This window comes from Alligator mississippiensis, chromosome 2, assembly GCF_030867095.1.
Source record: "Alligator mississippiensis isolate rAllMis1 chromosome 2, rAllMis1, whole genome shotgun sequence".
Lineage (NCBI taxonomy): Eukaryota > Metazoa > Chordata > Crocodylia > Alligatoridae > Alligator > Alligator mississippiensis.
The window spans coordinates 20,376,347-20,395,122 of record NC_081825.1 but is presented as its reverse complement, the minus strand read 5'-3'; the positions used below and the strand labels follow the sequence as shown (position 1 = coordinate 20,395,122).

General features: G+C 44.8%; 1 protein-coding gene across 3 annotated transcripts in view; it reads right to left on the bottom strand.

The window, feature by feature from the left end:
- The window catches only part of FAM193A (family with sequence similarity 193 member A), a 152,256-nt gene extending 135,152 nt beyond the window's left edge, over nt 1-17,104 (bottom strand). For 2 of the 3 annotated variants that reach the window (XM_059721519.1, XM_059721520.1), the window contains exon 1: nt 16,731-17,104. In XM_059721519.1, the coding sequence (XP_059577502.1) occupies nt 16,731-16,997 (267 nt within the window). In that variant the 5' untranslated portion in view covers nt 16,998-17,104. The remainder of the gene's footprint in view (nt 1-16,730) is intronic. The other variant, XM_059721521.1, reaches the window with a different exon arrangement.
- Between the last annotated feature and the right edge of the window lie 1,672 nt (nt 17,105-18,776).

Sequence of the window (18,776 nt, the reverse complement as noted above, 5' to 3'; positions counted from 1 at the left end):
CCAGGAGGGCATAGGGGGGCATGTGACCCTGGATCTGTGCTTGGGGCGGGGCAGGATACCACTACAGGCTCGGGCCAGGGCAATTCTGGGCTCTTCCCAGTGGGGGCTGAGCTGAGCTGGGCTGCACTTGGGGCGAGCAGTGGCAGCAGCACTGGAAGGGAGGCTATAGCAAAATTTGGGGTGGCCGCAGCCCCCCCATAGCCCTTGTCCCAGTACTGCTGTGGAGTACTGGCAGCCCCCCACCCACCCGAAATGCAGCCTAGCCCAGCCCCCACTGGGAAGAGCCCAGCACCACCCTGGCTCCAGCCCGCAGCAGCAGCCTGCCCCCCCACAGATGCAAGGGTACCTGCTCCCCATACCCTCCTAGGGTGCATGCAGCAGTGGGAGGTACCCCCCCCATACTCCCCAGATGAGCCCCTTGCAGCTCCATCCCACACACTGTCCCAGCTGAGCAGCGCCTGCCCCAACCCCTCCTTCCCTCACCACAGGGGCCTCAGTCAGCATCCCCCCATGCCAGACTTACCAGCCCAACGCTGGTCTCCAAGCTGCCCAGCTGCATATCAGAATCGAATCAGCATGGCAGATATAGCTCCTTAAAAGAATTGGCCATCAATATTGGCCCCCCCACAAAAAAAGCCATCAGTGCATCCAAAGGATAGAAGTTTAAAACTCAAGCTACTGTAAATACATTTCTGTGACCTCTAAAACATTACTCTACCATCTTACTAGATTGACAAATGTTACCTCAAATATGGTGGGTGACATAGTACGATCAATTCCTCTTTGCTTTGTTTACTCCCCACTTTATTCTTTGATCATATTTTAGTCTTGTGAGGTAAACCAGGCTCGCACCCAATAAAGTTGACAACATTTTCTACTAGCTGGGAATATGAAAACAACTATGCTAGCCAGCTTTCTATACAAAACCAAGATTTGGGGGGAAAAAATCCACTATGAGAATAAGGGACAAGTTTCTCTTTGAAAGCATTACATTTCTGTAGAACACAAGTTTTCAGGTTCTGAAGTTTCCAACTCTTTTGATTGTGACAAGATTAGTATTTCACATTTGGAAGGTTATATTTTTCATCTTCCAAATGTGAAAAAAGTTCCAAGCAACACTAGAGTAAAAATGGAGCGGGTCTTGTTAAATTTTCACTACTTCTCTTCACAATCTTGTGGACAACAGTGACAATGACAAGAATCAGTTCCACTTTACTCTTACCTGAGAAAGCCAAGAGCAGCAGACACAGACACCAATGCAATTTTACTAAAACTCCTCAAACTGAAAGTGAGGAGGGTGCAATGTAGAAGACAGAGATCTTCAGAGTGCTCAAGACAAAGTGACCAGACAAAACTGCAACATCAAGGAGAAACTTGAGATATACAAGTATACTTTTTTTTTTTTTTTTTTTTTCCTCTGTTCTTCAGATTCTTCACTGGGAGGTGAAGGAATCCTCCAGGCTTCACAGACCCATGGGGGGGGAAGGGCAGGGCAGGGGGAACCTTCTACACCGATTTATGTCACAGCATGTTAAATTCTAGTGAAGATCTGTGCTACCAGAACTCCAGATACCTTTGCTCCCGTTGCAAGTTACCTATATACGTGCAAGTCACTGATATCAAGCAGAGTGATGGAGTACTTCTGAAGAACCCCAGCAAAACTACTAAATTTACCACTTGTGGCAGCAGCTTCAAGAGGATCAATGGACTGGAAAAGTGGTAATGAGGGGAAGCTAACAAACTGACTGGTGACTAAGTCCATGAGTTAAATGCTACCACTGATGCAGAAATACTGTATTTCATACACGGTAAAGAAACCAAAGGCAAGGTAGATGGATAAGGCAAGTTATCCTATTTCCACAGACTATTAAATACTATATGAGCAAGACTAACACAGAGTAGGAGCTATGCTCTGTAGGTAGGTAGTTTCATCTAACTTTATTAGTACCTCAAACTGCCTCATTCAAATTTTTTTTCTATCCATCTACAAACAAAACAAAAACACAACTATATACAGGCATATTGATAATATCCACCGCACGTACACATTACAGTACCAATGCCAGGTTGTCAGCCTTCATCTTTCAGGAAAATCCAATGTAAATATATTTTAAATTTGTGGCGGAAGTTCAAAAATTCACACTTGATGGTAACATTTTTAACTGAAAAAAACACTATGCTTTTCACATCCCTAATGAAACATCAACTACAACAAGGTTACAGCAGTCGCATATTCAAGTTAAACATTTACCAAATGTCTCAATTTTCTATAAAATGTCTTAATATTTATAAGAAACACCAAAAATATCACAATCATTTACTCAGATCATTTAAATCAGGCAACTACCTTGCATTTACATTTGATGGATCAAAAGTTAAGAAACTAGAAGGAAAAAATGTTAAGTATAAAACAGTTTATAAACAGTTTCCCATAATATCCAAAATAGCACCATCCACCGAGCTTTTGAAGGGCTTCCTTCGAGAAGTAAGAAGTTCACTTCTGCATGGGGGGTGGGAGGGGCGAGGGAAGGGGAAATATAGTTTTCAACCAAAAAACAGTGCCCCTCACATGCAAGAAAACAATTTTTAAAACAAAGACAAATGAAAGCCGACAGTGGCCTACAGTTTATTTATTGGCTCATACCACTTCAACATATAACTACTTGGCACTGGATTCCGATATTCTCTCCTTGAAAGAGCCAAAGATAAGTAGGTGACAACAGTACTCATCAGTCTGGCCACCTCTCTTGTTCTCAACTGCCATTGATGCATTCTGACAGTATGAGGTTTAAAAACGGAACGGGAGGCGAAGCAGAGATAAAAAGCACTTCGCAGAATGTTACATAGAAGTTATGTGTAACAGAGTTCTAAGCCCCAGTAATGAGATGCACAGATTATGAAAACCCATTGATAACACGGTATCTGTAGACATACTGCGAGGCTGCTCTGACACATTAATTACAGCGCACTGGAGCAGACTCAATTAATCCAGTCTGATGGAGCAAGGTAATTATCACACTCCAGCCAGTCTCTGGTGTTTCGTGTATCGGTATCTCCATGCTTGAAAATGGCAGCAGGAACACTTGAACATACAAGTTTTAGTTCAAGCACCCCGCCACCATTACGAAGTACGGGGACACCGATACATGAGATGCTGTGGCGCTTTAAATCAGAGCGCCTCAGAGCTGCTCCAATTAAAAGCACCCCTCCCTCCACCCCAGCAGCATACGTAGAAGTGCCCATCAAAAGACAGAACTCTTGCATTGTGTTCTCAGAATAGACTCCCTTCTCTCCATCCCACCCCATCCCTTTGGACTTGGGTTAGTTATAAAACCATTAACAGCAGAGTTTAGCAAACACCTCTCAAAGGTTAGGTTATTACTAATCTAATTTACCACTAGTCAAATTTAAAAAAAAAAAACAAAAAAAAACCCACAAGAATCATGGCATGGTATCACAAGAAAGAAAGAATAAAAAAGGTATATTGTCAGTCAACTTTCTAAACGATGCTTTTAAAATATTCCTGTTTTTATTTAGATTTTTCCTTCCTAGTTTCATTACCTTTCAATCCCATCTTAGATTGTGATGCATCTTTTTCTGCATTGTTGTTAGTGTTATCTCTTTTCCTGATGTCCTCCCACTCTCGTTATCTCTCTTCCGACATTATACAGCAGAAAGCAAAAAGTTTATTTAGTCTTAACTCATTTCTGTTCCTTTTTCTGACCCCTGGTCCATCCCCCACTACATAACTATGTAATTACAGAACACAATTTTACCAGCTCTCTGATTATCAGACATCCAAGTCAAGTAGCCAGACATCTTATATAAAAACCAAGAGCACCAAAAAGTGGGAGAGAGTAAGTAGATATGAAGATAACATCACCTACTAGGAAAAAAAAGTAGTGAGCTAGAACTCCTCTTAAGATGCTGTCCCTGGTTTCAGTTCAGTGGCTCTACCATGCTTTTACCTAGAAGCTGTCACATACATTTGTGGACCCTCACCAGTACTGGATGTTGGAGCTCTGAGGAGCATTCGATCTCTCACCTCCCTACTGGAGGCAGCAACTTGTCAGGGGGGTTCTGCTACTACACCCCATTCTGCTTCTGCATGCTGTGGATTAACATACCTACTGGTCTACCTTTCACTCAACTTCTATTTTCTAATATCTTCTCAGTGAAGAGTTTCAGTGCTTGTTCTGCTGTGCTTAAAAGATTTTTCAGAAAGAAGTGTGAGAGTGTGTTGACCTATAAATCAATTTCCACTACTGCCAGAGCTGTGAATAGTGAAAAAAAATCTCAGTAAAAAAAAAAAAAAAAAACAAAAACAACAAACTGACAATCTAGTCAGTTTTATTCTGTTGTTATTTCAAAAAGCTAACAGCAACAATAGCAACTGAAAACTCAGGCAGACCAACATTGGATTAACTTAAATGCCGATAGTGTTTAGCAACCACACAGTGTTAAATATATATCATATTATCAAGCTACGATATATGGTTTCTAGGCAGATAAAAAGCTTGGACTCTGCCAGAGTTTATGGCCTACATGGCAGGAGGCATGGGGCAGGAGGCCCCCCGCTCTGGCAGCCTGCAAGGGAAAAGCCAGGGTTTCCCACACTTTTCTCCTTTAAAAGGAGAATCCATTCGTAAAGTTTGTTCACGACTCTTTCATATATTCTTACAGCGCACAGGTTGAGAAACACTAATCTAGTCCAACTCTGTGACCGAGGCAGGATCAGCCCTTTCCAATCCATAAACTTAACTCTACATAAAACTGCCATCAACCTTAACAGAACACAGATTTAACACCCTAGTCTGCCACAGGTAAAGCAGGGGAACCACAGCAGCCAAGGTCCTATTTCTATGACATGTTAATATACGCTCAAGAAGTCCCAGGTAGAGTGCTGCACCCCACAGCACAGACTATGGTGTAAAATTCCTTCCTGAGCCCAAATCTGGTGACAGGTCTGACCCTGAGTGGAGAGGCAAGACCGTCTAGTCTGGAGCCTCCAGCTCTGTGGAGGTGCAGAAGTACTAGCACTCTTCAGTCAAAGTCCCCAACCTTGGCTGTAGTCAATACCCAATGTCTCTGAGGAAGGCTTGAAAACATCCAGACCCAGAAAGAGAAGGGGCAGAGGCAACTAGCAAGCCCAGAAGCACAGGAAATACCCACAGCTCTGCCTAGATCATCCCTGACCAGTGGATGTCCAACCTCTTCTTGAACATGTCCAGTGGTGGAGAATCCACACTTTCCCTAGGCAGTCTATTCCACTGCCTCACTGCTCTAACACTGAAGAAGGCTTTCTGGATATTCAAGCTAAACTTACTTTGCTGCAACTTCAAGCCACTGGCCCTCATCTTCCTCTCTGCAGCAAGGAAGCAGAAGTGCTTTCCCTCTTTATGGCAGCCCTTCAAGTATTTGAACACTGCTATCGCATACCTTAAGCATCTTTTCTACAAAGTGAACATGCCTAGCTCCTTCAGCCTCTTCCTGTATGACTCTTTTTCCAAGCCCTTTATCATCTTTGTTGCCCAACTCTAGACCCTAACTTCTCCATGTTCTTTTTTAATAAACTTGGAGCCCAGAACTGCACACAATGCTCCAGATGTGGCCTAGCCAGTGCCAAGTGAAGATGTGGGAAGTGACAGTACATCTTGCACCAAGGCTCCTGTACACGTGCAGGGAGGCTGCTCCAATGTGCTGTAATTACAGCACATTGGAGCAGACTTCATTAAATCAAGTCTACAGGAGCATGATAATTACTGCACTCCAGCATCCCCATGCTGAAAAATGGCAGCAGGGTGCTTTAACCTAAAGCTCATTTGATGAGCTTTAGTTCAGAACTTTAGTTCAAAGCACCCCACTGCTATTTTTCAGCGTGGGGACGCTGATACATGTGACACTCCACTCTTACAGCTGCACTAAAATTAGAAGTGTGCGTGTGCGCGCGCGCGCGCATGCATCCCATGCGCCTCCTCCCCCCGCAGCCCCTGGGTAGACTCCTGGTGGTCCCAGGTGAACATTTAGTATTGGGCCCCCCCCCCCTTCGCCAGAGAGATAATAATAATAACGATCATTATTTTTGCCATTTTCAGGCCCCCTTTCTGTCCGGGCCCCAGACAGCCGCCCGGTTTGCCCATGCCTGTATCTGGCCCTGTCCCCCCTCCCACTTCCCAGAGCACGTCTATAAACAATCCATATGCTTCTACTGATGCATTTGCTTTTATGCGGCTGCATCACACTGCAGACTCATATCAAGTTTGTGGTCTACCAAGCCTCCCAAGTCTTTTTCCACAGTGCTGCCCTCCAGCCATGTGTCACCCATTTTATATTTGTGTTCTTGATTATCCCTCCCACTTTGCATTTGTGCACGCTGAACTTCATCTTGTTAGCTCTAACCCAATTTTCCAACTTGTTGAGATCTTTCTGAATTGTGCTCACATCCTCCAACATGACTGTAATCTTTCCCAGTTTCATGTCATCTGCAAACTTGCTCATGAAGCTTTCTATGCCAGAGTCTAGTTGATTAATCAACATGTTGAACAGCACCAGGCCCAGGACAGACACCCGTTAGAAGTGAGAACATGATCTCACTAGATAAACTGAGAGACTTCAAATGAGAATCCATTGTGTCAAAAACATTCTGACCTGTTGTGGTCTTTCTTGAGTTCTTCACAACAAAAATATTGCTATATGACTTTCCCATAATAAAAAAAAGTGAGTGAAAGCTAAGAGCTGGCATTTTCCCAAAGGGTGCCTTGAATCTACAAAAGTTGAGAACCACTAGCCTAGAGAAGCTTCAAGCCAATACTTAACTTTACTACTCAAAATTGTGCCTTATGTCTAGGGTGGATGTAAATAAGTACAGAATATTTTTCAATACACTTTTAAGATGTGCATTTCTTTTTTTATGGAACGAAACATCTGTAAATCAAGGGGATAAGGAACAGCCAGCATGGATTCACCAAGAGCAAGTCATGCCTGACCTTTGATTTCCTTCTATACCAAGGTAACATGCCCTGTGAACAGGAGGGAGAGCAGTGGATGTGATATTCCTTGATTTTAGCAAAGCTTTTGACCATCTCCCACAACATTCTCATTAACAACCTAAGAAAATACGGATTAGACAGAAGCACTTGAAGGTGAATAAATAATGACCATCATGCTTAATGAATAGTCAGGAATGATTCCATGTCTAGCTGGGACAAGGTATCAAGTAAAATTCTAGTGATCTGTCATGGGTCCAGTATTGTTTAAATATCTTCATTAATGATATGAATGATGGGATTGAGTGCCTGCTTAGCAAATCTGCAGACAACACCAAGTCAGGTGGAGCTGCAGACACTGGATGGGCTAGGATTCATAATGACCAGGGATCCTGGTTCTCTCTAAAGAAAAACAACAACAACAACAACACAAAAACAGAACAAAATCCAATTTTTGTTTGGGATGAAACAACTACCTGCACAGATATAGGGTAAGAGATGACTGGTTAGGCTGCAGTACTACAGAAAGGGACCTCAGAGTTACAATGGACCCTAGTCTGAATGAGACTATGTGCTCTTATTAAAGAAAGCCAACAGCATATTAGGCTGCACTAATAGAAGCAAATCAAGGAAAGTGATTAACCTTCTCTATTTGGCATTGGTGATGCTTTACCTGGAGTACTATGTCTAGTTTTGGGCCTGTACTTCAAAAATAATGTGGACAGATTGGAAAAAGTCCAGAGGAAAGCAACAAAAAAGATTAGGAAAAATGAGTTATGAGAACAGACACACGAGGAAAGAACTAGCATTATTTTGTCTAGAAAAGAGAAGGGGTGGGGATCTGATAACAGTCTTCAAGTATCTGAAGGGTGATTTTATGGAGGACAGAGATAGACTATTCTCTGTGAGCGCAAGGGACAGGACAAGAGCAATGGTTTTAAATTGCAGGAAGGAAAATTTAATCTGGGATGATTTAGTCAAGTACAATCCTACCTTGAAGCTGGGGGCAGGAGGGAATCATTTGGATTAGATGACCCCTAAGGTCCTTTCCAACCCTATTGTTCTATGATTCTATGACATCTAAAATGAAAATGGAATTTAACAAAAAATATATTAAGGCTTACAATTATTATAATCTCTTAAAAAAAAAAAAATATGCCAAAGTCATGGTTCATGGAAAATCGGAATGAGTAAAAACAAAGAAGAATGGAATTAAGATCTCCTAAAAACTCAACTAGCTTAGAAGACCATCTCATTTTCAGGGCACCTGGCTGAATGTGAACTTCAGTTCAGGTCAATTTGGACTACTTCAAATAAAGCATCTAGCTGTAAATTTGAAATGAGATCTATGCAACCAAAAATTTAAGGTTGTTCTGTTTAAAATAAATTCTGTTTAAGTTTTGCACTTTAAAACTAGTTACCAATCTAATGCAGCTCCTTGACGCATGATTTAGACTGACTTAAGTCAATCCACTCCACATGATCCTTTTACCAATCAGGGTCTGAACACATCAGAGGTGGCTTCACAGGTGCTAGTTCAAGAACAGAAGTAATGTAGTTGCATTCAAACAGTGATGTACCTAGTCATTTCAGACTCAGATGTCTCTCAGCAGAGGCTATTAGATCATTCATAGTACCACCCTAAGCCTGTGGCTTCCCATTTGGGAGGTAGAACAAAAAAAAAAAAAAAATAAAAAAATGGAGCATCTCAGAGAGCCACTGGGAATAAATAAGAGGGGGGGGGGAGAGATACTCTGTTACCCCTGCAGACCAGCCACATCGTCACCTGTTTGCCAACTGAGAAACATTGCTCAAACAAGTCAACTTGAAGCACTCTTAGGAAATGATCTAAAGCAGAGGTTCCCAAACTTTCTTATTGCATACCCCCTTCCAGATTTACCAGCTGCCTGTATACCCCTACCAGCATGTTTTCTATTCAATCCCTTAAATGCCAATTATTATAATGCTGCCATTACACAATTTATCCAGTATACCCCTCAGAGACATCCTGCATACACCCAGGGGTATACATACCAGTTTGGGAGCCCCTGATCTAAAGGAACATGAACTTCAGTACTAACTTAGAGAATCGGTAATGGTTACTTATGTGTTTAAGGAAGAAGCAAACTAACAAAAAAAAGTGACACTATAGTATAAAAACAAGTTGTTCAGACAGAATTAATGCCCAATTCTTCTCTTCAAAGATATCTGGAAAATTAACTCTACAACAAAATGTCATTGGACTCAATATCAATTATTACTGTTGGGGAAATTTTTTTTTTTTATACACACACACACACACACACACACACACACACACACACACACACACACACACACGGATGCCCATGTATATGTATATATACTGCCCCTAAGGCATGAAAGTTTTATGTAAAATAGATGCATCTGAAAAATAAAAGTATCTACCTGGAATGTTTATAGTTTCTTACCATGCTGAAATCAATTAAAATTAACTGTTTTACAGAGTTACTGATCCACTGAATTGGTCTGCGGTACGTGAAAAGGTCTTCATCGTGCAGGATATCATATTTGAGACCAGAATTCTTCAAATTTATCCACATACCATGTTACCTATTCATTTAAACTATTTTGTATTTTATTTCACTGGCTATAGGAACAATGCTGGCAACATCAACATTTTAAAGTAATTGTTCCTGTTTTAATATCACGTCTTTCCTTCAGAAAAACATGCAGTTAAGTCATAGCATTTTTATATGCTATGGAGGGACATATTCCTTCACAGATTTTGGTAGTCTGAGGCTCAATTGCCCTTTAACTATAAAGCCAAGAAAAGATGCCTTAAAGAAAAACATACCATATGGTCCTCCCATGATTCTACTCAACAGCAAGGTTTGACCACCTTTTCACAGAGTAAGGTGCCCGACTTAATTCTATGTCAGCAGAATATCAAGGTTCTATGCATCCCAGAATACTGTCAAGGGCATCCATGAAGACCTTTGTATCCTCAGGAAGTCTGTGCCTCAATCATTTTCCCCCAATTCCTTGGTAGTTTGACTTCAGTGGATCTGAACTGACAGGTCTACTCTCTGAACAAGGATGCCCTGGGAACTCAACAAATTTCCATTTAGACTATGATGTGCCAACAAATTAAGTCACTGCACTCAGTATCCCCTTAACAAAACCAAAAGAGTCAAGATCCATGCATCCCTAACACGAAGACTGGGAAGGTAAGAGTTACAATTTCTTCCCCCAGATAGCCACAGGAAAATGTGAATTAACAATAGATGATTAAATTAAAAGCACACAAAGAATTCAGCCTCAGTATTTGATCATGTAGTTTAACACCATAACATTCCCCAACTCCTCAAATACATGTCAATTTCCACGTATTTCTGTTTACAGGTACCATTTTTCATGCAAATTTGAATCCCAGATTATCTCATTTTTGCAAAAAGTCAGCAATGAAGCCTAGCATATTGTTGGAATGAGAATTTAAGTTACATTTCTCAAACTTTTGGCATCCATTGAAGAAAATAAAAGCTCTTTGAAAACTCATACTCCAAACCAGAGTGCAGCTTAGTTGCAAGACATTTGATGGTCTATCTAATCCAAAATTAAATTCACCTGAACCTGCAGTTACAGTAATACTTTTTTCTGGACAAGCTGATTGCATGTTTAATGTAACAGTTCAAGACTGATCAATTTCAATATTAACTGCCCATTCCAACGTATGTATAGCAAGAAAAAAAACAAAAACAAAAAAACAAAACAGGAAGCAGACCTGGATTTGATATCCATCAAGGTTGTGTATACACGCTTCCCAAGAAAAGCATTACAAAAAAAGAATTGGACTAAACACTAACATGTGTGCCCATGGCCACAGATTATTACCATATTTACCTGAATCCAAGACTATTTCAAATGTAATAACTTCTAGGTGTAGAGAGTTATAGATTTGTTATAATTTTCTAGCCTATAATCTAGTTATTGGAGTGTCATCTAAAATTCACTCCGACCCTTCCACTGCGGTGGGGAAAGCAGCAGCAGGGGGGCAGGGGCAAGGAGAGCAGTGGGTAGAAGGCAGCTGACCTGCTCTCTTTGCCTGCCTTCCCACCCCAGTACCTGTGCCTCAAATACAAGATGAGTGGTCCCACTCATGCTGCACTGGGGGGAAGGGGGGAGGAGACGACAAAACCTTGCATTGGATTCAAGTAAATATGGTACATGGGCAAACCCTTGAAACCAGAATAGCAAGAGCTATTGATGTTAATACTAAATAAAATTAAATTTAGTTTTGAAGTTTCAAGCGATTAAAATGAAACATCATTTGAATGACGGTGGATTCTGCTTGTAAACTAGCAAGTCAATTTAGCAACATAATCTATAAAAATCAACCCTAGTAGTTACTGTCTACTGAGTCTGCCTCTCTTAAGCTAACTCTTCAGGGAAGAGCCTGTTAGCATTTAAGTAACAATAAAAGTGCATTGAACTCAACTGGAGTCACAAGTGCATTAAAGAAGCAAATTGTGATGCACCTGATCTTCTTCTTATTTTTATTTCTATTAAGTAGGTAATTTCTAGTCTTCCTTGGATTTGAGGGTAGCCAAAATTGCACCTACCCTTTTGATGGCAAAAAGGTTAAACAAAAACACCCCTCAAAGATTTGATCACTGAATTCACAAATTCAAGAACAACAAAAACTGCATCCTGCACAGGCAATTTCCTCTGTCTGTTTGAATCATTCAGTAAAAGCTACAATGCAGCATGCACAACTTCACAACCACGGAAGCAATCATGTCATACTGGATTGAACGACTGCTGAACAAATCAGACTAGAGTAGGCAACCTATTCTAAAGGATGCTTCTACTTGCACATCAATGTCTTGGTAGTGAGAAAGAAAATGAGTACCTCTAATAGGGTATTGGCAAAATATTTTCAGTTAGTAAAGACAGTAGGTTCTTAATTGCCCAAAGAAATTGAACACACTTATACACAGTCACCAAGCTGCTACATACAGGCAAAATACTTCTAAAACCTGCAGAAGAGCCATTTCTCCCTTCTTTGACCTACTAAATTATTTATCTTTGTTCAACTAGAGATGTTCAGCCAAGCCTACAGTATAGCCTACTAGAACTGGTCACTTATAGGCAAATCTTTCTTCAATCTGAACTATAGGCAGGTTCAGCAGGAGTCAACTTTATAATGCATTTTCCCCACCAAGAATCCCACGTTGTGCAGAGACCAATAAACCAATTAAAACCAAACCCAGACATACCCTATAGATTAAAAAATACAAGCATCAATCAAGAGAGTCATAACAGCTCATCATCACAAGATCCAATACACAGGCTTGCTTTAAAAAATTATTTTCATAAAATGAATGTGATATTAAGGTTTAAAAAAATATCTGGGCATCTCACTTCAAATGCCAGACTATACATTTTTAAATGGCACTTTATTTTCCCTCCCATAACACCATCTCTCCAGTAATCGGATTGTCACATCAGAAGAGAACTATCTGCAAAGTCTTAAACTAATACTGCACAAGCTGTGTACATCCCAATTCCAGTTAAAATGGTGATACCAAAAAGTTTTCATCATAGGGGAACCCAATTTCAACCAACTATCATCAAAGCACCTTTAATGACAGCACAATACTTGCATGACATTGACTGGAAGAATTCTAATGCTTCAAAGTATGTGCATAAGACAACTCAACTTCAATTATGAGCTAAGAACTGCTCATTTCTGTCCAAGGGCATAATTTAGCATATAATGAAAAAATTACTTAGAGTATCATAAGAATCTTAGGTTAAGAGTTAGGGATGTAAGTGGTTAAACAGTTAAACAACAGTTATATTTATACCGTTTACCACTCACCCTTTACCATTTAGTGACCTCCAGCAGGAACAGCCCCAGCCCTTTATGTTTTTATCGTGCGGCCAGTGCTGCACAGGCGCCAGGCTACAGGCGGAGAGCCGCAGGCATGGACATGGCAAAGCCACTAGGGGGTGCTGCCCAGCTGCAGAGTCACAGCTTCCCCTCACCCCCACAGGCAGGGGCTGGAGTCAGGGCTACAGACCTCTCCTGTGCCCAGATCCTGCAGCCATGGGGAGGGAGGGAGGGAGAAAGGTACTGAGCCCCACCTCCCCTCCCCCCTCAACAGGGCAACCAGATCCTTGAGCTTCCCACCACACTGGTGTCACTGCACCCCAGACCTGGAAGGCTCCTCCACGTTGCCAAGCCAGGCCCTCTGCAGCTGACCCCAGGGGAGGGGGGTGTCTGGTCCCAGCAGGGCAGCCTCTGCCAGGAACTCTACATCCTTCCCTCTCCTGCTTGTGGCACCGGGGCTGCGCAGGGCCTAATCCAGGCCTGAGGCAGGGCTGAGCGCATGGCTGGCTCAGCCCAAGGAAATGCAGCAGCAGCTGGAGCAGGTGGCACCAGGTCCGAGGGGTCACTGCCAGCCCCTTGCATGGTAAGTGCGGCAGTGAAGCAGCTCCAACCTGGGAGGCTGTTGTTGCAGCCTAGTGCTCCCCCCAGGACCCCTGCTGCACAGGGAGCCCATCATGTGTTGCCCAGCACAGGCCCTGCCATTGCAAAGGGGGCCAGACAGACCCACAGTGGGGCCTAGAGATGCTGCTATGGTGGGAAGGCCCCACCTGACCCCTGTGGGGGTAGGGCCCAGCACCTCCCTCCCACCCTCCCTGTGGCAACAGGATTGGGGCACAGGAGAGGTCCACAGCCCCAGCTGCAGTCCCTGCCCATGGGGGAGAGGGGAAGCCATGGCTCCACAGCTGGGACAGACACCCCATGTGTCTGTTACCCCACACCTGCAGCTCCCCACCAGCAGCCTGGGGCCCATGCAGCACTGGTGCATGGTGCAAACGTAAGGGGCCATTCTGCTGGAGGTCACTAAACTAGGTATGTTCTATCAGTTAACTATTTAAAGCAATATAATTAGAGGAGGTTAAATAGTTTTTAAAAAGGTATTTACATCCCTATTAAGAACTGCGAACTCTCAATTCAAATGCAAAGTTTGTTAGTTCTAAGAACATTAGCTGGGAGTTAAAGAGTGAGAATACTTTTTAATCTAAAGTATGATCTATATACACACACCTTAAAACTCAATTCAACTTTGTTTATAGAGCATCTTTCATCAACACCATCAAATGCTGAACAACTGATCAACATACAAATGATATGCAGCATGTGAGCTGTCACACCTTAAACCTCTACCTAAAGCAATGGTTTCTCAACGTTTTTAGATTTGAGGCAACCCTCAGAAAATGCCTTAGTTTTCACTTATTTTGTAACTAAAGAAAGATACTAGAGTGATCCTTCTGTTGCAAGGATCTTAGAACACACACAAGATCAGGATATTTTTAACACTGTGGATTCTTACCTGAAACCTCTGGGTCTACCTTGTGAATCTTGCTTGTACACCTACAAGCGCTAACACCGCATGTCATCCCAATACACCGTTGAAGGGATCTCAAGGTTGAGAATCACTTGCCTAAAGTGTAGTTTGAAGCTAGATACGTTCTAAAAGGAATCTGTACTAGTAGAATTAATAGGAAGATTCTCCATAGCTTGGCATCATAAAAAATGCTGCAATCCTGCCAATGATGGAGGGTCTAATAACACAGAAACACAACCGAAGTTGAACACAGGACGCAACTTGAAAACACATTAAATTCTAATGCGCAGTTCCAAGTTAGTAGCCAAAACTGAATACTAGGATTTTATAAAATGCACCAAGGGTTAAACCACCATTAAAGTATGGCTATGCTTGAAGATGACAAATGACTTTTCATGTACCTAACAGACACCTTAAAATTTGTGCAAGATGAAAGCAATGCAATTTGGGTTATAGTTTGGTAAACACTAGCTATCTGCTTACTTTTCATCCAGTCAACACAACTGTTGCACCTAGCAGCTGTCCATCATGAGAAGTTTGTGCACTTTCCTTCTTCATTTAACCAAGACGTAACACATGCTAAGCTTTCACTCCAACGAACAGTGATAACAAATCATGTCTTGACCCGGTACCCCTCATTCGAGTGGTTAGCTATTCAGAACATTGCATACTGGAGCAGGAACAATATTAAGTTACTGAAACGTACATGTTTGAGACAAGTCTCGCATCTGACTGGAAAATTCTGACAATTCAATTATATCACCACAAAAAAATACCTGCAAGCATCAAAAGTGTCACTGTGTCTCATATGAAGAAAACGAGCCCACTGACCCTTATAGGAATATTTAAAAGCTATATTAAAAATACCACATAGCTTTCAGAAACAGGGTATAGAGGGTTACCTATAAACCAACTCCCATGTCAGCTACCTTAAATAAATCATGTCTTGTGGATTTACTGCCAACTTAACTAGTTGAACCACTTATTTTTGTATTTGTCAGCTTTCGGTTCATAAGGCTACTGAAGATTTAAATGTCGCGAAAACATGGAAACACTTGATAACCTGTGTGTCTGAAAGTACACAAGCAAAAGAGGTAAATAAGTATTCTGGTGTGTACAAAGCAGGTCCGTTACAAACAATCACTAAACACAGCAACATGGGAAAGTATTTTCATAGTGATTAAAGTTAAAATGCTGCATTTCATTCTAAAGAGGCAGTCCGATATGCTGGATACCTGACTTTTAAGGGTGTGAAATAAAAAGAAAAACTATAAAGAATAAAAATAAAAAGTCCACCACCAAGTGGAAGGATTACCAACCCACACTGTCCTCCTGGGTGACTTTTAGCAAGGCACCTACTAGTTAGTGATCAATCTAAAGCCACTGGTCTGCACATAACTACACACACAGAGTATACACCACTGGGATGGCCCAGCTAAAAAAGGGACAATAAAGCTTCCACTGGTTGAATCACTTCAGTTTAGTATTGTGTATGCTACAATACTGACCGCTTTATTTACAAACCAGTTTCGTTACAGCAGCGTTCAGGTACCAAGTACAACCGAGGTCCACTGCAATGAGCGCCACGTAAAGAGTAGCAGTCCCAGCCCGCAAAGAGCTTGCAATCTACTAAGCGTTACACTTGCACACTGAACTGCAGCCTCTGCTAGACACTTATAAAAGCAGGGGGTGATGACCTCTGTCCATTTAGCTATACCCCCTCCCCCCCAAACTAAGAGCACCCATAGATGTCACAGACATTAGGGCTGGAAGGGACCTCATAAAGATCACCGGGTCCAGCGCCCTGCCCCAGGGGCAGGAAGTCAGCTGGGGGCAAAGGACCCCAGCAAGCCCTTACAAGTTAGCTATGTTAGGGTCTGTTACCCCAAATGGAAAGCGTGTTTGACAAAAGCGCTGGATGAGCGCGGCCAGGCTGTCAGCACAACAATATTAAATGGCTGCGGACAGAGTGGGAACCGGGGCGGGAGCCAAGGCTGACACGTTTTTACAGGAAAGCGGCGTGCATCATTTACCCGGGCAGTCAAAGGGATGGAGCCGCCGCTCCGTTACCTTCAGATCCCGCCTGCGCGGCGGGCACGGCTGCTTCCGCCTTCCCCTCCCCCGGAGCCCAGGAACCAGGGGGTGCCCCGGGACAGGCCCGCTACCACCTGCGGCAAGAGGCGGCGGTAAAGTCGCCAGGCGCTTCCCACTGACCCCGTTGTGCGGCCACCTGCTCCGGGACACGGGGCCCCGCGCCCCCCGCCTGGCGGGAGGGGCCCCAGCCCGGGGTGGGGGAGGGGCGAGGTGGGCGCGGCTCGGCCCCCCTCCCCCCGCGGCCCCTCACCTCGCCGTGCGCCGCCGCGGCCGCTCCGCCGAGGGCTCCGCTGGGGGCGGGCGCGGCCGGGGCGCCGAGCAGACCTCCCCCCGCGCTCTGCGCCGGAGCCGGGGCCCGGAGCGGGGCGGCGGCGGGGCCGGGGGCGGCGCCGGCCTTGCCCAGGCCTCCCCCGCCGCCGCCGCCGCCGCTGGGGCCGGGCCCGCCGGCGCTGCCGAGGCCGCCGCCCCGCTTGTTCTTCCGGCGCTTGGCTCCGCGCTTGGCGTCGGCCGGGCTCATGGCGTCTGACAGCGGGGCCGGGCGCGCGGGCTGTCACGGCAACGGCGGCTCGCTCGGCCCCAGCGCCGCGGAGCAGAGCACAGCGGAGCTCCCGTCCAATATGGCGGACACAAGGGGAAAGCGATCCCCCTTTACGTCGGGGGGCTCCCCCTGGCGCTGACGGGAACCCGCGCCGCGGGGCACGCCGGGAGGCGCAGTCCGGCCGCGCACAGCTCCTCGCAGCCGGTCGCGGCGCCAGGGGCGCGGGCGGACTACAGCTCCCGGCGTGCCCCGCGGCGCCTGGCCGGGCGGGGCGGGTGATGTCATGGCGCTGCGCGCGGCTCCCTGGGACGGGTAGTTCCCTGCGCCGCCGTGAGCCGCGGGGCGCAGCGTCGCCACCCTGGTCAAGGGACTACAGGAGGAGCAGGGGCGGGGCGGGGCACGTGACGTGTGAGGATGGCTCTTAAAGGGGCCGCACAGTTCAACGCCTGGAGGGGAGGTTAGGGTGGGCTTGGGGTTAGTGTTTGGTAGTTCTGCAGCCCTCTGTTGGCTGGGAGGAGTCTGCCTCCCTCAGGCCAGGGGGCTGTGGGGGGTGTTCCCCTGTGCCTGCTTCCCGTAGCCCCATTACATGGATGGCACCAAGGAACACTGAGGTAGATGAGGGAAGCTGCAGCGAGGGAAGTTTCAGCAGTTCCCAAACTCTGACAGATTGCGCACCACCAATTTGAAGTGATTCAACCTTAAGAACCACCAGCAGATTTTTGTCGTGTAAAGTAATTATAATGAATGTGTTAATACGTACATTAACAGCTTGAGAACTGCTGGGTTAGAATTTAGGAAAAACTTTCTCACCAGGATGGCAGTAAAGTAGTGAAACAGGCTACCCAGAGTGGGGGTGGACTCCCCATCCTTGGAGGTTTTTAAGACCTGCTAGACAAAGCCTTGGCTGGGATGATCTAATTGGGGATGATCTTGGGTTGAGCAGGGGGTTGGACTAAGCGGTTCTCAACCTTTTTTGTACCAGGACCCATTTGTAAGTGTCATGACCCAATGATTGTGTGTGCTTCGGCACTGCAGAATTATTTCCCGCCACATGGAGCTTTCTTTGCAGGGTGCAATTCTCAGCTGCAGAGAAAAAACCCCGGTGCAAAGGAGTTCCTGCCACCCGTATGTGAATTTGTTTCCCACTATTGGCTGTTTCTAAATTATTCCCACGTGGCGGCTAGCGATTGGCTTGCTAGTTGTATAAAAGGTTTGAGCAGTTTCTGCCCAAGTTGTAGAGGAGTCCACAACCATTTCGTGGGGACTCTGAGCACGCGGCAGAGTAATAGAAACTTTGTGTGTGTCTCGGAGGAGTTCAGCGGCCCGATCAACCACCAACCTCTTCCCGTCTTGTTCGTTAAATTCTTCTTAAGATGTATCTACGGTTTTTGCGCGCTCGTCAAGGGTATCCAGAGCTCTGTTGTGTTTGTTTTGCAGAGCCTAGCAAATTCCGCTCGTGTGTCTTCGGTGGAGTCTAGCAAACGCCACTTGTGTTTGTCTGTAACTGCAACTCAAGAAAGCTTTTCCTGCCTGCACCACGACCACCTATGGTGTAAGTAAAACAATCTCTAATTAACCGCTATGAGTCCGTGCCTAATTCTAGTCCGTCGTGCCAGAGTCCTCGCCCTACCGTTGCGGGCTCCCGGACACAGCCCGCCGCGTGCCCCCGAAAGCCTCGGACCGCTTTCAGCCCGCACAGTAAGCATCAATGGCCAGTCCCGACCTAGTGACCCACTGTCCCCAGGCCCTAGTCCCCCT